Source organism: Trichosurus vulpecula, chromosome 7, assembly GCF_011100635.1.
Source record: "Trichosurus vulpecula isolate mTriVul1 chromosome 7, mTriVul1.pri, whole genome shotgun sequence".
Taxonomy (NCBI): Eukaryota; Metazoa; Chordata; class Mammalia; order Diprotodontia; family Phalangeridae; genus Trichosurus; species Trichosurus vulpecula.
The window spans coordinates 60237839-60262420 of NC_050579.1; the positions used below are offsets into that span (position 1 = coordinate 60237839).

The 24582-nt window shown below is 44.2% G+C and overlaps 1 protein-coding gene across 1 annotated transcript in view; it reads right to left on the reverse strand.

The window, feature by feature from the left end:
* The window catches only part of KCNC4 (potassium voltage-gated channel subfamily C member 4), a 71746-nt gene that overhangs the window by 9354 nt on the left and 37810 nt on the right, over nt 1–24582 (reverse strand). Inside the window, exon 4 of the mRNA XM_036767452.1 lies at nt 223–277. Within this exon, the coding sequence (XP_036623347.1) occupies nt 223–277 (55 nt within the window). The remainder of the gene's footprint in view (nt 1–222; nt 278–24582) is intronic.

The following is a 24582-nucleotide window of genomic DNA, read 5'->3' on the forward strand; positions in this document are numbered from 1 at the left end:
CCAAAGTCCCATCCTAGAGAGGGTCAGAATCCACCCATCTCTATCTTGGTTTTCAGTAAGACAAAAACTTTGGCATCATTATAATTTTCCTTTCCCTTCCTCAGGCATTGGGGCTCTTTTAACCAAAAGCCAAGGTGGCATGGCACCATGGCCGTTTGGTATAGCAGAAACAGCACTGAACATGGAGAAGACTTGGATTCAAATCCCAGCTCCAAGACTTACCAGCTTGGTGACCTGGGGCAAGGCACTTCATGTCTCCAGGAGGCTGCTTCCTCATCTGTAATGTGAAGAGTGAATTAGAAAATGCAAATATATTTGCAGACATTAATGACGTGCCCACTGAGTGGAGAGCATGGCACTAAGTGTGGAGAAAGATTCTGAAGTTAGATAAGTCCTGCTCTCTGTCCTCAAGGAGCATCTGGCTAACTATAATATTCACTAGACAAAAGAATCAACTCTCTGAGATTTTGGCAAAACTAATAATTCTATAGAATAAAATCTGCTCAAATTTGCCCTGGACTTGAAGTTAGAAAATTTGAGTTCAAATCCCACTGCTTCACTTTACATGCCCTGGGAGCTTGGGCAAGTCTAAGGGCCTTGGTTTCCTTGTCTGTTAAATGAGACACTAGACGGTATCTAAGGTCTCTACCAGCTTTAGGATTCTCTGAGGACTTCCCCTTTCCAGGATGCCTGGAGGTTTTTCCATCTCTTGGAGTCACCTTTTAAAACACAATACTCAAGCTATTCACAGCTAACACACCTTCTATAATTATCAGTTAACACCCTGGCAGGAATGTGTTTCAAAGAGCAAAAATGGAAATGTAGAAGAGATGACTGGAAGAGGGGTTTCCTCACTAGGAGTCCGCTATACCCATGAAATCACAGGCCTGATTAGGAAAGGGAAGGGAAGAGAGAGGAGGGGAAGAGAAGAGAGGAGAGAGGAGGGGAAGGGAAAGGATGGAAGGAAAAAAACAGATATAAAAGGAACAAAATACTGTGTGGTTGCAGGAGGAGGAGGTTATCTCCAAGAAGGTGAAAGGGAGGTGGTTTCCTAAAGAAGATGCCCTTTGAGTGATGCTTTAAAGGCTAGGTAGGAATTGATGAGGTGAAGAGAAAGGAGGGAGGGTATTCTAGGCACAGGGAATAGTGATCTCTAAAGTCACTTCCAGCTATAATATTCTGTGAAAGTTAGGAAGCCATAATAATAGTTCTTTATAGAGAGTTTCATGTAGGCCTTTAAAGAGAGGCCTTTGTGTGGTATAGTGGATAAAAAGCTGGCCTTGTGAGTCAGAAAGACCAGTCCGAGTTCCTCCTCTGACACTGTCTGTATGACCTTAGTCAAGGCATTTAACTTTATTCAACCTCATTTTTCCCATCTGTAAGAGGGTGATAAGAATAGCACCTACCTTAGGACTCACTGGGAGGGTGAAACACGCACAAAATGCTTGGCAAACTTTAAAGTGACATATAAATATTAACTGTTATTTTTACAAGCACATACAAAATACTGTCATCCCATCCCGCCCCCCCCCAGCCAACTGCGAGTAGGAATAAGAAGAGTCTCTAAGAGCTGGGAGGGATCAAGAAAGACCTCGTGCAAGTGCTGATGTATGAGCTGAGCTTCGAAGGAATCTAGGAATTCTAAGAGTCCAAGGTCAAGGGATAAGTGCATTCGTGCATTCCAGACATGGCAGACAACCTGTTCAAAGGTGCAGAGGTAGGAGATGGAATGTTCTATGTCCTCACCTCAGTGGACTAAATGGTCTCCAAGGTCCCTCCGGTGCCATCACACATTAATTACTCTAGGATTCTATAGCAGCATCCCTCTCGTCTTTTCTCCGTTTCCATTTCTGCTCTTCCAAACAGGTTCCTGCTAAGGTGTTAACTGATAATTATAGAAGTTGTGTTAGCTGTGAATAGCTTGAGTATTTGTGTTTTAAAAGGTGACTCCAAGAGATGGAAAAGCCTCCAGGCATCCTGGAAGGGGGGAGTCTTCAGAGAATCCTAAAGCTGGCAGAGACCTTAGATACCATCCAGGGTCTCATTTAACAGATAAGGAAACCAAGGCCCTTAGACTTGCCCAAGCTCCCAGGGCATGTAAAGTGAAGCAGTAGGATTTGAACTCAGATTTTCTAACTTCAAGTCCAGGGCAAATTGGGGAAGATTTTATTGTATAGAATCATTAGCTTTGGTGCCCTGGAAGCACCTAGTCCAAAATTTGTCATTAATGTTTGCTTCTCACCCTCGCCATGCTAACAACTTCGGGTGCTAAGTTTGGAGGCATATTCTAGGGTTGGAATAAAGTTCAGAGAGCCCAGCCTCAAGCCAAAGCATGAATCCCCTCTATGCTCTACCTGATGAATAGTTATTTAGCCGTCATTTAAAAAATCTTTAGTGATGGTGAGCTCACTACCTCAAAAGTCTATCTTATTTTTCAATAGCTCCGATTAAAAAGTTCTTCCATAAAGATTTATGTGAACTGATACAAAGTGAAGTGAGCAGGACCAGGAGAATTGTACACAGTAACAGCAATATTGTGAGGATGATCAATTGTGAAACACTTAGTTAATCTGATCAAGACAATGATCCAAGATAATTCCAAAGGACCCATGATGAAAAATGCTACCCACCTCCAGAGAGAGAGATTTGATGAACTTTGAATGCAGATCAAAGCACACTTTTAAAACTTTCTCTATTTATCTTTTTCGTCTGTTTTTTTTCTGCAACATGGTTAATATGAAAATATATATTGCATGAAGTCATATGTATAATCAATGTCAAATTATTTGCCTGCTCAAGAAGGTGGGAGGGATGGGAGGGAAGGAGAGAATTTGGAACTCAAAATGTTAAAAAAAAATGGATGTTAACATTTTTACATGTAATTAGGAAATGTTTAATGAAATAATATTTTTTAAAAGTTCTTCCATATGTTGAGTAATAGATCATAAATTGAGACCTTAGAGGGAGCTAGATGGTGCAGTGGATAGAGGGGCTGGGCCTGGAGTCAAGGAAACCTGAGTTAAAATCCAGGCTCAGACACTTACTAGCTGTGTGACCCTGGAAAGTCACTTAATTTCTATCTGTCTCGGTTTCCCTATTTGTAAAGTGGAGATAGTAATAACATCTACTTCAGAGGGTTTTATGAATAAAAAATGAGGTGATATTTATAAAGTGTTTCACAAACATTAAAACACTATATAGAGGCTAGCTAATGGAGCTTTCTCATTTCTATGGGTGAATGAACCAAGGGCCAGGACGATTAAGTGTGCTGCCAACATTGCACAGCTAATATCTGAGGATGGATTTGAAACCAAGTTTTCTGGCTCCAAATATGGTGCTCTTTTATCATACTAGGAGTGCCTCCTTATAGCACCTCTAAAAATAGAGCAACTAACTCTCATACTGCAAACTCCACGAAGTCAGCAATCGTGCCTTATCGAAACTTTTCATGTCCCTCGGCATCATCTTCTGCCTTTAGGAAGGTCTTAATAAGCTATCGTTCAATTGAAATCAACACAGCAACTTTCTAAACCATTGCATTTACATCTCACTCCCGCTTGGTTTTGGCTCACTGGTATTGCTCTCTGAAGGTGTGACTCTTCATTGTAGAATCTTAGACTTGGAAGTATCTCAGATAGTCTGTATTCCCACTTTCTGCAGGAAGTCCCTCTACCCATCCTTGCACCCTTGAGATGTGGCGCCAGCAGCCCAGCTTCTGATTTAATACTTCCAGTGACCAGAAGTAGTCCTCTTAAAGCAGAAAGCCTGCTCCATTGTTGGACAGCTCCAGACGCTGTCAAATTTTTCATCACATTGAACTAAATAATCTAGCCTTTTGGAAACCTAAATGGTTTCTTTTTTCCTTTTCTTTTGTTCTTTTCCAGGTTAGAAGTGGAATGCAGATCCATACCTATAGTATTCAAATGTATCTGCCAGGGAAAGATGGCTCTTCTCTAGTCATACCCGGAGAGTATGAGCCCAGTGCCCTGGGCTCAGTGTTTTTATTTCTTTTGAACAATAACGCTTCAGGAGCAAAAATGATATGTGTGTGTGTATGTGTGTGTGTGTGTGTGTGTGTGTGTGTGTGTGTATGTATGTGAGGGGGGGGGCGGGGCGGGGGGGGGAAGGGAGGGAGAAGGGAGGGAAAGATAGAAGGCTAATGTAGTTTTTCAGTTTTAGAAGAGCTGAATTTGCATGACACTAGGAGAAAGTTAAACACACCGAAGACATTCTCATTTTCTCATGACCCCAGATGGGTATATATGGAGAGGACTGAGAAAACCCAGGCAGATTGCATCCTAGAAATTTTAACACAGGCCCACATGGAGTCTTCTCCATCTCCCCCCTCCCTCATGAGCATGGTGATAGCTCAAGATGCCCTTGAAAATATTTAGGTGCCTCCTAAATATTTAGGTGTCCCTGTTCATTTTCCAGACATATGTCTCTGGGGTATTGGGTCGAAGGGTGGGGCATCCCTTTGCAAACTTTGTCCTGGGGGGCTTACTTAGGCTACTGACTACAGGGATTTGTTTATGAGAACTTTATGTCTTGGGGCCTTAGCCCTCCCCTATCCTTCACTAGTTATCCTCAAATAGCCCTTACTTGTGAATGGGGAGTGGTTGATACCTAAAAATATCTTTGTCCCATATCAAATTATACACCTAATACCCAAACCTACAGTGAGGCGACAAGGTGGTTTCTGGGGCCAGCACAAAAAGAAGTCTCATTTTAGCCACATATCAGTGCTTTGGAGCTGGCTCAGGATGGACAGGATGGAGTGAGGTTCTTTCTAACCATCTATCGATGATTCAGTGGCTGACACTCAGTTAACCTTTGGGGTCAAGTGGAAAAAAGTAACAACAGGGCTTCTGGCCCAGCCACTGACTAGATCAGGCAAGAAAGGACATACTGGCCTGTTTTCACTTGTCAGGAGTCATGATAACAACTCAGCTTTGATTTCTTTTGCCCTTTATATCCGAGAAGCTCAGAGCACTTTATAGACATTCCTCCAGACATTCCCTCCCTGACTCCCTGCAAAGGGACAGGTCATATGGGGACAAACTCAGATCTTCTAGTGGATATTCCATCTCTCTTAGTTCCCCCAAATACTTATTCCTCCCAATTGTGGAGGAAAGGCAGGAAATAACACAGTTAATGAGGGAGTTGGGCATAATGGTCTCTAAGATCTGTTCTGGCTCTACATCCTGTGACCTACGGGCAGGGGAATTCACATCCTCAAAGGAAAGGAGTTTGATTTCTCTTTCTCATTCCACCAGGCAAAACTAAGCAGAGATTGAGCCTATTTCTGCTCAAGGCAAAACAGGGAGTAGATCACTGTGAGGGGGAGGAGTGGGATGGAAATAAGGGGAAGAGGATTGTTTGATAATCTACATCTCTCTCATTGACAAACTAGGAAGCCAGGGCGAAAGGTGTCCCAGACTGAGCTTTCTTATGAATGATTAGATCCTAATTGACCAATTTATGGAAGCAGAGGACTCTGGGGTCCTAATTTCCACTAAGAGTTCTATAATAACTAAACACATCATTAATCATCCTAATCAGAACAGGAGGACTTATCTAATCAACTTGGGGACAGGACTCCCCCTCAATTCCAACACTCTTTGGAATGAATTGATAACCAATTAGGGCTCCATGGAGCTGTGTTCTGATGTACTATCATTGGTGAGATGGGAAAACTCCCCAGAGCAGCAGAGTGAAACAAGATGAACAAGATGGAGCCACATCATAGCGCAAGAGAAAGACTACTGTATGTAAAAGTCAAAGGAGACTGGATCCAAAGGTCACATGTGTGACTTTGAACAATTCATTTCATTTCTCTGGGTCTCAATTCCCTTATCTTGGCATCCAATGGGGTGTTTGGACTAGACACTCTACAATCCCTTCCAGGTCTAAATCTTTAATCTTAAGAGAATCCTGCCTCTAAAACTTACTAGCTGTGTGATCCTGGGCAAGTGACTGTTTCAGCCTCCCTGAGTTTTCTGTTCCTCACCTGTTAAACAGGGATAATAATAGGAACTTCCATCACAGAGTTGTTGTGAGGACCAAATGAGGGAATGTATATAAAGTACTTTGCAAACTTGAAGTGCTATGGAAATATAAAAGAATAATGATGATGATGATGATAACCCAGGACACTTGTCTTCCTTAGCTAGTTAGGAGATCATAGATAAAAACAAAAACTTGGGCAATTCATTAAATGTAAAATTATCTGGATAATTGGCATTGACTACCATGGTTTTAGTTACCAGCACTCAATGTTAAGTAGTATGATAGAATGGGAAATAATTGGGCTAAGATTTAGGATATTGGGATATTAGGTCCCGGCTCTGAGACCAACTCTCTGGGTGGCTTTGAGTAAGTCAGTTCTACTCTCTGAGACTTTCTTCATTTGTAAAATTAAGGGATTGGACTGGATGATTGAGCTGGAAAAGGAGACAACAAATCATTCCACCATCTTTGCCAAGAAATGACCCCCAAATGGGGTCATGGAGAGTCAGACATGACTGAAATGACTGAACAACCATTTCCACAACTTAACTCATTATTTTTCCACTCAAATTTGTCCCTCTTCCTAACTTCCCCATTACTGTCCAGGGTACCACCATCTTCCCAACTGCTTGTGCGTACAATCTAGGTGTCATCTTTGACTCCTAACTCTCTCTGGTGGCACAGTAGACAGAGTACTGAGTCTGGGGTCAAGAAGATCTGAGTTCAAATCCTGCCTCAGATACTTACTAGCTATATGACCCTGGACAAATCATTGAACTCTGTTGGTTCAGTTTCCTCATCTGTAAAATGAACTAGAGAAGAAAACAGCAAACCACTCCAGTATCTTTACCAAGAAAACCCCAAATGGGATCATGAAGAGTCAGACACAACTTCAATGACTGAAACCACAGCAAACTGGCTGCAATCTACCATTTTATACTTATTACATATTATTCCCCTTCACACAGTCTCTGGTTCAGCTAAGCTGGCATTCTCACTGTTGCTCCCGTAACATTCCACCTTCCATATGTATAACTTCTCACATTCCACATTCCTGGAATGCTACCCCTCCAGACGTTTATCTCTTAGAATCTCTAGTCTCTTCCAAAGCTCAGCTCACATTCCACTTTCTACTGTACATGAGGCTTTTCCTGATGATCTACCCCCAGTCTCAGTGCCCTCTTGTCAAAACGCCTCACCATTATTTTGTATGTTGTGATATATATGTATATAGATAAATAATATATGTGGAGAATACAAGTATGTGTGTATGTGTGTGTATGTATGTATGTATGTATGTATGCACACACATATCTGTAGTCTTTCCCAATAAAACATAAGCTTCTTGAGGGCAGGGACTATTTTGTTTTTGTGTTTATAACCACAACACCTAGCACAATGCCTAGGACACAGTAGCTACTTAATAAATGATCGTTTATTGATTGCTTTCTATTAGAGGCAGTATGTTGTAGTGGAAAGAGCTGGAATCCTAGCTCTGTGACCAGGAAAATGTCCCTTGCCATCTACAAACCCTACTTCTCTATTCTATAAACTGAGAATAATAACATTTATCTCAGTAGTACTTACTCGTATATAAGTAAAATTAGAGGTTCATTTAGAGGAAATAAAGTCCTATGTGACTATCAGCAATGAATTTCTTACTTACCTTTCTACCTCTTCTATATCCCAAACTCACCACATCCTTCCTCTTCACTTCCTCTCACTTACTGTGGAAAGAACTTGGCTTTCTCCTCCCATCTAAGTCTGTTCTCCAGCCCCAGAAATCTTGGATCCAAACTTTGCACCCAGACACATATCCAAGCTGAAAGCCAGCTGTTCTTATATAAAGGGAAAGAGCCTGACACTGAGCGTCCCACAGCTGGGCTGAGAAACAGTCTCCCATGACCATCTGACACCCTTGTTTGTCAAGACCTGTCCTGATCCCAGATCCATAAATAGTGAGTTTTGTGTAAAGGGCAAGTAGCAGGAAACACACCTTGAATTTATTTTATCTTGGGTGGTGGGTGGTGGTGGAAAACTGGGCACCCCATGAGGCTACTGTCATCCATGGGGAAGAAGTCAAGGGAAGGTCAGGCCAAGAGGGAGCTTATCTGGGGTGTGGCCACCAGGAAAAGACTCTAGTAGTTTCTATTTTAAATAATTACTATTGTTAACTAGGTTCTAAGTTTAGCTCTTTCTAAGTTGAAATATTGTTAACACTCTGAAAATTTTTGCATCTAGGGTAAAGCCTAGATGGCCTGGCCTGGTTATGGTTTATGACTTCCACACCAAAGGTCAATAAGTTGTTTATTTCCAAAGGTCTTAAGTGAAGCTAAACAAGGTCATGGAGGCTACTGGCAGGATTAGGGCACAAGTAAAGGAGAAGGAGAAAAAGGAATAGATAGATAGGGAAGAGGAGGAGAAAAAGTGAAATGCTTCTGGTGGAAAATGAGAGAGAGAGAGAGAGAGAGAGAGAGAGAGAGAGAGAGAGAGAGAGAGAGAAATCCATCAGCAGTTGCCTTGGGTACCACTCGGTGGCACCCTCGGTTACAGGCTGTAGACTATCCTCATGCATTTTTGCTAAATCTACCAACATTTGGAAAGCTGCAATTAGATGCTTCACCTAAAATCAATAGCAATAAAGTTTAGAGGAAAAAAGTCTAACCCTTTCATCTCAAATCTCACACTGGTCAGTGTCAGAGAGTGATACCAGGGATGGAGGTCCCAAGTAAGAGAAGGGATAGGAATCAAGGTGTTAAGTCTCATAATTAAATAGAATGGTTACAAGACGGAGTATTTTTCTAAGATATAAGTATGGGGTGGTAAAAAGGGCTCTGGAATTGGAGCAAAGGGACCCAGGTCCAAATATATATTAACAGCTGTGTGGTACAGTATAGTGACTAGCATGCTGAAGCTGGAGTTGGGAAGAACTGAGTTCACAGTGTGCATGGGATACTCCATAGCTGTGCCACAGGAAAGTCACTTAGCTCCTCTGAAGGTTAGTTTGTAAAAACAGGGATAGAAGCATTTGTAGTAATGACATTATCAGCGTGAGGCTGAGACTCAAATGAGATAATGCCAGCAAAGGGCTTTAATAGTTAACATTTATTTAAAAAAACCAACTTTACAAATGTTATCTTGTTCTTTCTCACAACAACCCTGGGAGGTAGGTGCTGTTATTATCCCCATTTTACAGATGAGGAAACTGAGGCAGTTTCTTCAGTGAGAGGGGGCAGACCTAAGTGACTTGCCCAGGGTCACACAGCTAAAAAGTATCTGAGGCTGGATTTGAACTCAGTTCTTCCTGACTCTAGCTTTAGCATTTTATCCATTGTGCTACCTAGCTGCCTCACAACTTTACAAACTTAAAAGTGCTATTTAAATATTACTTGTTATTGTTATTTATGTGAGAGGTCACATGGTATAGTGCAATGCTATTAATCTCCAAGAGAAATGGATCTCTAGGGCTGCATATTAAGTTAGAAAACCACAAATTAACATTATCTATGTTGTATTTTTAGTCAGCTAGGTGTGGCCATAGTGCATAAAGTGCTGGGTCTGACATAAAGAAGACTCATCTTCCTGAGTTCAAATTCGGACTCAGACACTTATTAGGTATGATGCTGGGAATGTCACTTAACTCTGTTTCCCTCAGTTTCCTTATCTGTAAAATGAGCTGCAGAAGGAAATGATAAATCACTCCAGTATTTCTGCTGGGAAAACCCCAAATGGGGAGTTGGAAAAGATTGAAAACAACTGAACAGCAACAAAAATTGTGTTTTTATTTATTTTGTTAAACATTTCCCAATGCCATTTTAATCTGGTTCAAGTGACCTCTGGAGTTTTATGAAAGTTTGACACCTCTGGATGGATAGCTGGCCTCAGGGCAAGAAACACCTGAGGGACTGAATGTAGATGAGCAGAACTTGAAATTAGGAAGACATGGGCTCAATTCCCCTCCCTTCCCACAACACACTGACTCTGTAACCCTGGTCAAGTTCCCTTTCATCTCAGTGCCCCCAGATAACTCTCCAAGACTCTAAGCTGATCTGCTCAGGTAGAGGATGCTTCTGCTCTAAGTACGATCTCTTTTGGAACTAGAATAAAACTCCTTACCTAGCCTGACCTGCCTATAAGGGAAAACAACCATTTTTCCAACCTGTCCTATTCCCATACAAGCTCAGCTCAGCAGACACCCAAACAGAGCCAGGCTTTTGCCCAGCCATTCTATTTTGGGCATGTGCAGTTAATTTTGAGGCTTCACTGCCTCTGCCTCAGTCCCACAGCCCCACTCCCTCTGCCTCCATCCTGGTCGCCTTTGCTGCTGCCTCTCCCTCCTCCTGTTCTGGATTTCTTTGAAGTTGTTCTGCCTGAGTCTCCTTTTGCCTCATTGTTTCTCTCCTCTCTATTCTCTTGCAGGTGCCGGGGCTTTTCTTGGCTCTTGAGATCATTTGCTCACAGGTGTGTTTGGAAATAAAATCACAAGAAGATGCATTCCATAACCATTGCCTTCCTTTCTCCTCCTTTTCTTCCTCCAGACCAGTTCCTACCTGTGGTTGAGGAAAGAGGCATGAGGTTCCAAACTCATCAATTTTTGTGTTTCAAATATTCCCTTTCCTCCTCTTCCTCCTCCTCTTCTTCCTCCTCCTCCTCTTCCTCCTCCTCCTATGCTCCCTGTTTCACAGATGGAAAAATGAAGGGGAGATAACACCATGGAGTCAGAGGATCGGGGTTTGTATCTTAGCTCTGCTACTAGAGCTGTAGATGATCCACAGGTCAAGGTAGATGATTACCTTGTTCAAGTCATTTCCCTTCTCCAAGTCTCAGTTTTTCCATTCATGAGTTTGGAATAGGAGACTTTAAAGATCCCCATCAGTGATTAATCTATAACAAAAACAATTATATTTATATAGTTCTTTGAGGTTTACAAAGCACTCTCCTCATACGTAGCAGAAGGAATGCTGGACTTGGAGTCAGAAACATCTGGGTTCAAGTCCCTCTACTGACACTTACAAGCTGGCGACTATGGGCAGGTCCCTTCACCTGTTTCCTCAGTTGAAAGATCAGTCAATAAGTTAGTGGAAACAGGCTAGGTGTTGGGGATACAAAGAATGGCAAAAGATTGTCCCTGCTCTCAAGTAGCTCACAGTCAAGTGGAGATGTCGTGTAAATAACTATGTACAAACAAGCTATATACAGGATAAATCGGAAATAACCAACAAAGAGAAGAAACTAGAACCAAGGAGGGCTGGGGCAGAGAGGAAAGATTTCCAACAGTAGAGGGTAGGATTTTAGCTGAGACTTGGAAGAAAGCCAGAGAAGTCAAAAGATGGAGTTGGGGAGGGAGAGTGTTTCAGGCATGGGGGTCAGTCAGTGAAAATGGCCGGACTGGAAGATGGAGTCTCTTTTCTGAGGAACAGCAAGAAGGTCATTGTCACTGGATCACAAGGTAGGTGTGGGGAGGGGGTCAGGTGGGATTGGAACTTGGGTCTTCCCAATTACTATCATGTTAATTTTAATATATACTTTAAAAACAGGCTGCGTATAATAGAGAGTCATAATTTCACACATAATACTCTTACTGTGTTCCTGTTTGTTGATGTTGGTTGAGCTCATCAAAAATGAAAATTTAAGAATAGAAAGAAAAACATTTGATTATGATAATGAAAAGAAAACAAACCCTGAAAATGGGAGATAACTGACATTTTTACAGTATTTTATAGAATACAAAGTACTCTATAGACATTGTCTCATTTAAGCTTCAGGCCAACCCTGTATAGTAGGTAGTATTTTTATCTCCATTTTACAGATTGGGAAAACAAAATGGGGAAGTGATATGTCTAAGGGCACACCACTAGTAAGAAGAAAGAATAGAATTTCAACTCAATTCTCACAACACTAAATCCTGTGATTTTTCCTCTGCTCAGGCACTTGCCTTTGTGCATGCTTATGCGCGCACACACACACACACACACACACACACACTGATTTTATACAGTACCTCAGAGTTTATAAAGGATTTTCTTTATAACAACCCTATGAGATAAGTAGAAAATGTATTATTTCCATTTTACAGATGGGGAAATAAATATTCAAAGACGTTAGATGATTTCCCCCGGGTCACACAATTAGCATACGGTAAGTGTTGCAGCTGAGGTTCAAGCACAGGTCTAGTGACTCCAAATCTTGTTCTGGTTCTGCTTTACCACAGTACTGTTCCATCCCGCCTCCCACCCCCCCTCACAACAAGCATTTATTAAGCACCTAATGTGTGTCAGGCCCTGTGCTCAATGATGGGGATACAAAGCAAGGCAAAAACAGTCCCTGCCCTCAAGAAACTTAATGGGGAGGGCAATGTGCAAACAGCTAGGTGATGACAAGATATTGACAGGATAAATGGCAGAAAATCTTAGAGGGAAGCTCTGGGAGTAGGGAGGACCAGGGAAGTCCTCTTAGAGAAGGAGGGATTTGAGCAGAGTCTTGCATGAAGCCAGAGGAGCCAAGAGGTGGATATGAGAATGTAGAGAATTCCAAGCATAGGGGACAGCCAATGAAAACACCCAGAGTTGGGAGACTGAGAGCTGCCCACAAGGAATCATCCTGATAGATCAGAGTACATGGAAAAGGGCTAGGCTGTGAAGAGTTTTAAAAGCCAAATAGGAGATTTTCTATTTGATCCTGGAAGTAATAGGGAGTTTATTGAGATAAAGAGTCACATGGTCAGGCCTGAGCTTTAGGAAGATCACTGACAGATGAAGGATGGACTGGAGTAGAGGGAGAGGCCTGAGGCAAGGAGACCAGCCAGCAGCTTACTGCAGTACCGAGGGTCTTGGTTGTCCTAGGAATGGACCTGACTAGCAACTACACCAAGAGAAACACCTTCCAGGTAGATTTCAGTTAGGGAGACTGGAAGGATGGATCCAGAGACTGTATGCAGTCCTTGGCACCAGAGGGAATCTACACAAAGGCAGCAGGAGGGTGAGAATGGGTCCAGTTGAGGTGCTTGGCAGGAGGGCAGCTGAAGCATTGGCTAGGAATCTATATTACCAAACATAGATGTCATTGATCTAAGGAGCCAACTCATTTGTACTTCTGCTCCTCAATGGACTTGAAGACATGATCTCAGTTTGCATTCCAGCCCTGCTACCTATGTGATGATGATCAAATCATACCACTTCTCAGGCCTCAGTTTCCTAGTCTAGAAAATGAGGGGGTTGGGCTAAATGATTTCCTCTGACCCTCCCCCAAACTCCCATTGGAGCCCCCATTTCCGGTCTGCCTCTCATGACTTGTACACATTGGGCAGGAGAGAAGATGAAGAGTTCCCAGCAAAAGCTGGAGCAGTACAGGGAATGAGGCTAACAATGGTGGCCCTAAGCTGTCCCATAGTTCACAGATATAAAACCAGGTGGACCTCAGAGATGATCTAGGTCAGGCCTGCACAGTCTTCGGCCCCCTGGAGCTTATGCCCCTGGGCCACTTGAATCATGCCAAAGGATTTAGAGTAGCCTACGAAAAACGTGGAGGAAAATATCCTCTATATTTTTTGCCAGCTGCCCAAAATCCTTTGGTGTGCCTGCTGGCCATAAGAGGCCTGTAGGCTGCAGGTTGTAACAGGCCTGATCTAGCTGAATGACTTCATCTTACAAATGAGAAAACAAGCCCAGAGAGGACAGGTGATTTATGATCATATGTATACAGCTGAGAGAGACTTCTGAGGTCATCTTATCCAACTCCTTCATTTTAGAGGTAAGGAAGTTGAGTCCCAGGGACTTGAAGTGACTTGCCCCAGGATATACACATAGTGAGTGGCTGAGCTGGATTAGAATCCAGGTCCTTTGAGTTCAAAGTTATTTCACTTTTCTCTGCAGTGTGCTGCCTGGCATTTACTAGACTCCTGGGCAAGGACCCAGAAATAGAGAGAAAATTCTGGCCCACTCCCACCTCCCACCCCCAGCTGGGAGCTAGTTGCCACCTCTAGCTTGGGCCCAGAGGGATTATGCTGGTAATTGACTAGAACAGAAAAAACAGAGATTCCCTTGAGCTGGTGAGTTTCTAGGGACAAGAAGTCAGAATGTAGGGTGTATGTGTATGTGTGTGGGTGGGTGTGGGTGGGTGTGGGTGTGGGTATGTGGGTTGCCTCAGGAACTAACTCCAGAATGGCCCTGAGAAGCCTTGGCGTTTTGAGGCTAGCAGCAAGAGGTGCCCTCCCTAGCCAGCTTAGAGAGGGTTAAAGATCCCCAGGGGAGCTATCCAGGGCTCCTCAGCCATGCTTGAGAGCTCTCCATAGCAACTCGGGTGCAGCCACGGCAGGGAGGGAAGGCCGCCATAGCAACGGCCTTGGATGGCTACTCTTATTCTCGGGGCCTCTGGATAGATGGCACTGAACTAAAGCCCCCAGTCCTGGGCTGAAAGGCCACGGAGAGAGGACAGCCCCCGCATTTTTCACCTTGAGGTTGGGCTGAGGGAGTTATCACGGTGGATAAAGTCCAGGGCCAAGCCTCAGGGTCTGGAGCAGGGGTCCCAGGAGAGGAATGAAGACAACCTTAGCTGCAGGGGGGTGGGAGTGGAGAAGGGACTCATGTAAAGATGGATACAATTTTTTTTTTCCTCCTTTGAATCAGGGGAAAATGCTCTCAGATCAAGGTGTGTGTGGGGGGGGGGGGTGTAGGGTTAGGGTGGGGGGTGCAGTTCTTCTAAACACCAGCATAGTGAGCTAATTGTCTCGAGGAAGGAGAGGCAGTAGAAGTGGCCAGAATATCTTGACACTCAATGACTTAGGAGATGTGCTGATATCCCAGGAATGACAAAGGACATGCCAATGAATAGAGTAGAGACCTTCTGATACTTTTGGCATTTCTTCATTCCTTCCTTCCCTCCCTCCCTCTCTCTCTCTTTCTTTTCTTTCTTTCTTTTTCTCTTTCTTCCTTTCTTTCTTTTTCTCTTTCTTCCTTTCTTTTCCTTTCTCTCTCTCTCTCTCTCTCCCTCTCTCTCTCTCTCTCTCTCTCTCTCTCTCTCTCTCTCTCTCTCTCTCTCCCCCCACCCCCCCATCTCTTCCCAAAGCTGTGTCTTATTATCTCACCCAGGCTGGAGGTGCAGGGCACAGTTCCACTCTTCTCTTATCAGCTTGAGGAGCTTTCACCTGCTCCTCTTCCAACCTGGGCAGGCTCCTCCCTCTTTAGGCAACCTGGTGTCCCCGCAGCTCCCAGAGGGTCACCACATCAATGCTGACCTTAGCACCAACGCCTGATTAACTTAGCCGGCTTCATCTCAGAACTCCCAGACCCAAGGTATCCACCAGTCCTAATAGCAGAGGGTACACTTTTGAGATTAAACTAACTAGTGGGCCCATGATGATGGACTTGAGGCTGGATATAGTGAGGCACAGGGGAAAGTTTGTTGTGTCTGGAATGAGAGGATCTGGGTTCAAATCTAGTTCTTTTACTTACTACCTAGGTAACCTTGTGTAAAGTCACTCAGCCTCCTCTGGCTTCTTCATCTGTTAAATGAGGGGGACTGCCTCTAAGGGCCCTTCTAACTCAAAATTGTAATCTCTTATTCTACAGGTGAAGAAAAATGGAGACCAAGATTAATTGACTTGCCCAAAGTCACATTGACAGAATCAGGAATTGAACCCAGACCCTCTGACTCTAAAACCATCTTTTGTTTCTCACTTTATCAGGTCGCATCTTTGAACATGAGGCTCAGAAGTCAGTATTAGCTCAGGATAACCTTCAGCCATTCAGTCCCATATCAGGCTCCCCAGACCAATGAGGGGAACTTAGGAGACAGAGACATTTCAATTCAACAAGCATTAATTAAGAGCTTGCTGTATGCAGAACACTGTACTAGGCTTAGGGGAGATACAAAATTTAGATGGGGCACTATGCATGTCTTCACAGACCTCCGTGGCTTCGATTCCATGGCCCATTCTGGACTTCAAGGAGAGGTGCTGGTCCAGGCCAAAGATGATTACTGGGATCTCTGGAACCTGGTTATTGATTCAACTTCCCCCCTCAACAAGCATTAATTAAGAGCTTGCTGTACACAGAACACTGTACTAGGCTTAGGGGAGATACAAAAGCCATAATGAGCAGGGGATATAATGGATCCACCAAAAAAGTCAATTACACATTCAAGTTGGGTCCACCTCGGAGAAACCGATCAGGTTGTCCTCAGTGCCTCAGAGTGGGAAGGCAGTGTTTGGAGGGACTAAGGGACCTAACGTGGAAATTACAGAATCAAATTTCTTCTTTCACTTATTCCTGTCCTCACCCTCCTATCCACTTATCCTCCTCTTTGCTCTAGTCTCCTCTTTCTCTGTTTTTCTCTTATTATTCCCCCCCTCTTACAGACCTTCTTCTCTTCTCTCCTCCTGTTCTGGGGATCACAGATAGGAGGGACCTCCGAGCCCATCTAATCCAACTGATCTAAGAACTCCCCACCTCACCCCAACATACCCAACAAGTGGCTGCCCAGCCTCAACTTAAAGACCCGCAGAGAAGGACAGCCTGCTCTTTCCTGAGGCGGCCCACTCCACTTTTGGGCAGACTTTATTTTTAGGAAGTTTTTCCTTATATAGAACATAAATCTGCCTCTTTGCAGCTCCCACCCATTGCTTCTAGTCTTGCCTTCTGCGACCAAGCAGTCCAGATTTAATTCCCCTTCCACTCAATACTCCTTCCAATATTTGAAGGCATCTTTCATGTCCCAGACAGGCTGTAAGTTTTCTTTTCGCTGGCTAAACATTCTTAATTCCTTTAACTGATCTTCATACACCACAACCTCAAGACCTTTCTCCATCCCAATTATTCTCTTTTGCCACCTTCTTCAGCTTTTCTTCCTTCCCTCCCTCCCTCCCTTCTTCCCCCTCCTCTCTCCTGGTCCTTTTTACTGCCTCCTTTTCTCCCCTTTTCTTCCATCCAGTTTTCCCAACAAGAAATTAGAGAATTGAGACAAAAGGCATTTCTCTTTAGTGCCTGGGTACTTCTAGGAATGCCTTAATGGGGAACAGATTGAGAGACAGATCTTTCACTTTTATATAATGCTGTTATGGTACAAAGTGCTTTCCTAACAACAATTCCAAAGTGTTATTGTCTCCATTCCACAGAGGAAAAAACTGAGACTCTGCAAGAGGTTAAATGATTAGATTCAGAGCTGAAGAGAAGTAAAAGAGGATGTGGAGAGATGGCAACCGTTGACTTGTGGTTCATCTCTCCCACCTACTGAGAGTCAGCATGGCTTCATCAACCCTGGTCATGCCAGACTAACCTCATTTCCTTTTGTGACAGGATTACTAGACTGATGTATCAGGGAAATGCTCTAGATACAGATGCCTAGATTTTCAGCAAAGTCTTTGACAAACTCTCTCATCCTGTCTTTGTGAACAAGATGGAGAGATGAGAACTAAATGATAGTGCTCTTAGGAGGATTTTTGAACTATTGGAGTGGCCCCAAGCAAAGAAAAGAATCATTGCTAAGGAGTTGCTATCAACTTGGAGGGAGGTCTCCAGCAGAGTGCCTCAGGGGAGTGTGTATTTGGTCCTGTGCTATTTTGGATTTTTATCCCGACTTGGATAAAGGAGTCCTGGTCAGGAAGGGGATCCCCTAGGGTTCCACTGAACATTCTACACTCATGTCTTTGACTCCTTTATGCCTAAATTCTAACTCTAAATCTATAATTCCTGTGATCTGAGGGGTATGTTGCACCTGAAACTCAAAACATGTCAAATAGTATGGCCTGGAGGCCGAAAGTGCTAACTCCATCTGATATTAGGTGACACAGCAGCCAGAGCTCTGGGCCTGGAATCGGCCAGACTGGAGTCCAAAACCAGCTTCAGATAGTTACTGCTGTGTGACTCTGGGAATGCACGCTCTCTGTCTCAGTTTCCTAATTCGGAAAATAAAGATTGAAATAAAAAAACCTCCCATGGATGTTGAGAGGATAAAGTGAGATTCATTTGCAGAGTGCTTTGCAAATCTTAAAGTCTCATAAAAATGTTAGTCATTATTATTATACTGCTTTAAGAGAAAACGTAGTGTCCTAAACAAGGGAGGCAATTGTCTTGTGTGCTTCCCTGGAGCTCATTTAGACCATTTATATTTATAGGATATTTAGAAGCTAGTATATATCATGAGGACAGTGGACTAATATGGTAGGAGGCATACAGATCATAGCATATGCAGGTGGACTCAAAAAACTGGGGATGTATGGCCTGGAGAAAACATTTAGGGGAGACATGATAGATTATTTTTTAAAAATAATCAAGCAAAACTAATTTTGGCATTGGCCATATAAATATATGTGTGTGTCTATCTATCAATCAATCAATCTATCTATCTCTTTCTCTATGTATCTGTCTATATATCTATATCTATATACATCTATCTATGTATCTATCTCTCTCTATGTACCTATGTACCTATCTATCTATCTATCTATCTATCTATCTATCTATCTCTCTATGTACCTGTCTATCTATCTATCTATCTACATCTATCTATCTATCTATGTACCTATCTATCTGTCTATCTGTCTAGCTTTCTATCTATATGTATCTGTCTATCTATCTCTCTATGTATCTGTCTGTCTATCTATCTATCCATCTATCTCTATGTCAAAATTAATCGTCACCCTGAGTCCCCCACCTTTCTGTCAGGAGAGGGGCAGTGTGTTTCATCATGGATCCTCTGGAATCACGGTTGGTCACTGCTTGGATCAGAGTTCTTAAGGCTTTTGAAGCTGTTTTGTCTTTACTGTGTTGCTGTTGCTGTATGAATTGTTCTCCTGGTTTCACTCACTTCACTCTGCCTCAGTTCTACAAGTCTTCCCTCCCCATACAAGTCTTTCCCTGAAACCATCCCCCTTCCTAGTTTCTTACAGCATTATAATATCTCATCCCACTCATATCCTATCATTTGTTCAGCCATTCCTTAATTGATGAGAACCTCCTCCATTTCCAGTTCTCTGACACTACAAAAGATAGAAATCTTAAAATATTTGAAGGGAAGTCATGTGGAAATAAATGTTAGCCTTACTGAGTAACACCGTGGTATAGCGGCTAACGTACTAGATCTGTAAGCAGGAGGACCTGGGCTCCATACGTGACCATGACTTTCACTAGCTACACAGCCATAAGCGAGTCATGGAAATGCTCTGAACTTTGGTTTCTTTATCTAGAACAGGAACTGGCAAACTATGGTGGGGGGTGGGGTGCAAATCCAGCCCACCACTTGCTTATAAGCCTATGAGCTGAGAATGGTTTTTAAAATTTTTAAATGAAATTTTATTTTAAAATGTAAAATCCATTCTTAGTTTGCAGTGCAAAGACAGGTTCAGGCAGATTTGGCTCACGGGCCACAGTTTGCAGACACCTTCACAGGCATAATAATCCCTCCAGTACCTGTCTCACAGATTTGTTGTGCCCGTGGGTAAATCACCTCACCTTTCTGAGCCTCAGTCTTCATCTGTAAAATGGGAATGATAATTCTCAGAGTACCTACCTTACAGGGTTGTCGTGAGGCTGAAATTAGATAATGAATGTGAAGCTCTTCACAAACTTTAAAGGACCATATAAATGACCATCATGACTATTGCTCTGTTTGGCCTCAGAGGACAGAATAAAGAGGCATGGAGAAAAGCTGCAGAGAGCTTGATTTAGTCTTAATGCAAGAAAAAAAAACTTTCTAAGGGACCTTCCTGCAAGAGGAATGGGTAGGTCCTTAGGAGGAGAGGTGCCCCTTTCTGGAAGTTTTCAGTTGGAAGAGGCACAACTATTTGTCTGGACACTGGAGGAAGAATCGTCGTTCAGGTTAACGGCTGGACTAAATCCCTTTTGAGGTCCTCTCCAATTCCGAGGTTTTGTGTGACCTTGGGCAAGTCACTGAACCTCAGTCCTCAGTTTCTATATCCATAAAATAAAGGTGTTGGACCATGTGACCTCAAAGGTCCCTTCCAACTCAATCTATCAGGCAAGATGCTAACAATAACACTAGTAATAAAGGTAATAGCTAGTATTTATATGGCGCGCGCTATGTCCCAGGCACTGCGCTAAGGACTTTGCAGATATTAACTCATTTGATTCCCCACAACTCTGAGAGGTTAGGTTTTACAATTGGGGAAACAGAGGTAGACAGATTAAGTGACTTGCCCAAGATCTCACAGGTAGTAATCGTGTGAGGCTGGACTTGAACTGAGCTCTTCCTAACTCCAGGCTCCATGCCCTACCTACTTGGTCACCTAGCTGTAAAGAGTCTCAGCCTCCTTTTTATTATGTTAGATCTAGCCACCCCCTGAAGCTCAGCTTCCTATGGCTCTCTATGGACAGCTTCTGTGACCAATAACAATTTTAGGGACAGCTTTACTCTACAACATCATTTGTCCCGGACAATCACCTTACACCCAAGAGAGGGCCACCTTCTTTGGATTGTTATGCTGAGCAGGTCCTGTTAATAACAGGTTTGTACCTGGGCTCTGAGGCTCAGCCTCGGTCAAGGGATCCAGATCCGGGTCTGTGAGTATGAAGCATGGTGACTGATGCTTTTGGGAGACATGATTTGACAGGTGTTCCCTGTCATGATTGTCTCAGTTCGGCACCACCTGGGGCTCAGAAATGGGAGCAAGGGTGTGGCCAGAGCCAAGGAAGTGGGGAGGAGAGCCTCTGGGTCTGGTTCTAAGTCACTGACTAGCCTCTCTCCTTTTCCCACTCCCTTCATTCAGTGAAGACCCAGATGAGGTGTGTGTCTCAGGGGATGCTATGTGTTTGTACTAGCCTGCAGAGTGATGCTGGGTAGTCCAGAGGTATCACAGAGTCATTGGATCATAGAGGCAGACCTGGAAGGGACCTTGGATTCCATCTGGTCCAACCCCACTTTACAAATGAGGAAGCTGAAGCTCAGACAAGTGGTTTAATAATAACAGTGAGCACTTCCCAGTTTGCAAAGTTCTGCCCATGTTATTCCATTTGATTTGATCAAGGTCACACAGATGCCAAGTTGCAGGCCAGGTGTCTGTGTGTGTGGGGGGGGGGGGGCTCATCTCTTTGTGTCTGGGGCCTCTTGCATGGAACATGTTAGATGGAGGCTCAGGGTACAAGCATCCATATGTGTGCATGTGTTTACCCGTGCCTATATATTTATATCATCAAGCTGAGTAAGGGTCTTGTACGTCACCTTGGGAAAAGAAGAAGAATGGTTTTTGCCATTCTTTGCAGTGGGAAGAGGGTCTAACATACATCACTACCCCTATTTTAGAGATGGAGAAGCACCCCACTCCCCAAAGCCATTCATTGGCCAATGAGAGACTAGATGTTATAAACGTCTCATCTGGTTTGGGGGATGGGGTACGGTAGTGAAGAGGGATAATTATAATGAATGTGTGCCCTCAGGTAGGAATGTTTATGAGGAAATTCTACCCCAAAGACTTAGCATGTTAGAATCACTGTCCTAGGCAGGGCAGTCTATCTCTAAAAAGGCATAAGTAGAAGGAACACCAACTAGAACAGGAGTCGGGAAAATTGGGTTCTAGTCACATTTCCTTTACTAACTAGCTGTGTGGCCTTGGACACATTGAACTTCAATTTGCTTATATATATAAATTGGGGCTTATAATCCATGCTCTGCTAATTGAACGGGGTGTGACTGTGAGGTTCAAATGAGACGTCTGTTCTTAATGATGTAAAAACCTGAAGAATTGACCTTCCTAATACCCTTTCCCCCTCCACTCCCATCAGAGAAAGGGGTCGCTCTGAAATCCCAGTCCTGAGATCAAATGATCCCCTAGGAAGAGGAGTTAGTTTGCCAAATCAAACATGGCACCTGGAGATGGCGTGAATTGTTGCCTTTAAAATCAGCATCAGTATAGCCTGGCCTCCCAACCAGCTCTGGTCTCTCTATGCAGAAACCTGGAAATGCCTGGAGAGTTTCCTCCCTAGACAGACAGAGCTATCTGTGGCCCTAGTCAGAAAGGGGGTCCCCTGACTGTTCCCCTAAATATTCTACTCCACTCTCCCTAGCCCCCACAGGCTTGAAGCAACCAGGGCTTTGTTGCTGGAGTGTTTACCCACAAGGCCCAGAGAGACCTGCTCCCAGATCCCAGCCACAACCCCTGGGTCTCACTCCAGCATCAGGTGCCCCGGGCCTGCTGGGCTCTCAGCCCCAATAAGGAAATAGTTCTGCATCGATCAGCGAAAACCATCAGCAAATTTGGACGTGGGCCCTGACGTTTAATATCATTATGAAGCCAGCAATGCATCCAATCCCATTATCAGCCCGGTCATGCAGCTCCAAGCCAAACCCAGTTGCAAATGGCCTTCTCTTGTCTGAGAGAGCCAGAGTCTTCTGTGGCTGAGAGGAGAGATTTTATCTTTAATTGACAACTGGCTGTCTGCCATCTCCTAGAGGCTGGCCTGGGCTGTGAGCCTGGCTTTTCTCTTTCATTTCAGGAATAGGCCTTTCCCCTAATCCTGTCCTCTCAACTTCTCCCTGATATTGTCCCCTGAACATCTCCATGACACTGTCCCCTTAGCCCCTCCCTGATATGTTCCCTTCTTCTTCTCCCCTGACACTATCCCCTCAGCCCCTTCCTGATATTATTCCCTCAGCCTCTCTCCTGACACTTCCTCTCAGCCCCTCCCTCACCCTGTCCCCTCAGCCCCTCCATGACACTGTCCCCTCAGCCCCTCCCTGATATGGTCCCCTTGTCTTCTCTCCTGACACTGTCCCCTCAGCCTTTCCCCTGACACTATCCCCTCAGCCCTTCTCTGACATTATCCCCTCAGCCCTTCTCTGACATTATCCCCTCAGCCTCTCCCCTGACACTGTCCCCTCAGCCCCTCCCTGACACTATCCTCTCAGCCCCTCCCTATACTTTTTCCTCAGCCTTTTCTGATACTGGCCCTTCAACCCCTCACCTCAATTTAACACCGGTTACTCCTCAACTTCTCTCTCAGCCCTCTCTGTGACATTCTCCCCTCAGCTTTCCTCCTAATGCTGACAATTCTACCTCTCCTTGACATTGTCCCCTCAGCTCCTCTCCACCACTGTTCCCTTGACTTCCATCTGACACTGTTGCCTCGGTCCCTCCCCTGATATTGTCTCCTCACTGAACCCCAGCTCCTCCCTTGATATTGTCCCCTTAGCCCTTCTCCTGATTGTTCCCTCAGCCCCTCCCTGCCACTGCCCCCTGCCTACTCTCCTCTGACCCATGCTGATCAGGCCAGTTCCAATCAACCACTGGTGTTATTTGGTCCTTCTCTCATAAGATCCAGTCCCGAGAGGCTCCAGGACTGAGTGCCATGGCCGGATACCCACAGCATTAGTGGGTACGTAAAGCAGGAGAAGCAAGCAGCAGAGAAGGGGTAACAAACACCATGTTGGGCCCAAAGTCAGGAAGACCTCAGTTCCAATGCTTTGTCTAATACGTGCCATCTGTGTGTTGGACCCTGCCTGGAAACATCACTTAACTGTGCTCAGCCTTCGTGTCCCCATCTGTAAACTGGGGGTAATAATAGCTCCTACCTTACAGGGCACTTGTGAAGATCAAAGGGAATAATGTCATATATTTTTGCAAACCTTAAAAGATTTCTATAAATGCTGACAATTATTATTAGCTGTTATGAATACTGTGTTTGTGTGTGTGTGTGTGTGTGTATGTGTTTGTGTGTGTGTTGGGAGCGAGGTACAAAGAAAGCCAAGGCAAGGGGGAGGGATTAGGAGTCAGGGTGTCAAACAAAAGCCAGCTTTGGCCCTCTGTGCTCCATCCCTGCCATCCCCTGGGCAGGGGGCTTCCTCGGTCGGCCCCTCACTCTCCGTTCCCCAGCAGAGGGTATGTAATTCTTTTTCCCGGCTGTTTGCGTTTTGGTTCAGAAAGCCATCTGTGTGCTCTGTCCTCGTTGTCAGCCCTACCTGCGTAGGCATGGTGTGATTTCAGGGGGGCCAGGAAGGCCCCCTGCTCAAAATAGTGCCTCCCCCTCCTACTGCCTGATGCCTGTGTTTCTTTTAATAGAGGAGGGACAAAACCTTTGATTCCACAATTACAATACAGCGTAGTGAGGGGGCAGTGAGGTTTCATGAAACAGACAGAGCTGTGCCATCCTGGGAGCCAGGAGAACAGAGGGCTAGCTCCAGCCCAGCCATTGGCTACTTGAGTCACCTTGGGCCACTCCCATTACTCACCTCTTGAGTCTCAGTTTCTTCATGTGTGAAATGTTGGAATGGTACTACTTCAGCTTTATTTCTCTTCAAAATAAGTTGGTTTTTTAAAAAAAATGTCCTTGATATCACTCAGGCTTAGAATTCTTGGGAGGAGGGCTCACGATTATGAAAGGAAAGAAGGAAGGAAGAAGAGAAAGAGGAAGGAAGGAAAGAAGATAAGAGGCGATGAAGGAAAGAAAGAAGGAAGGAAAGAGAGAAGGAAGGAAGGAGAGAAGGAAGGAGGGAAAGGAGGGAAAGAGAGAAGGGGGAAGGAAGGAAGGAAAGAAAGAAGGAAGGAAGGAGGAGGAAGAGAAGAATGACAGAAAGAGGGAAAGAAGAAAAGAGAAAAAGAAGAAAGGAAGGAAGCTAAGAGGGAATGAA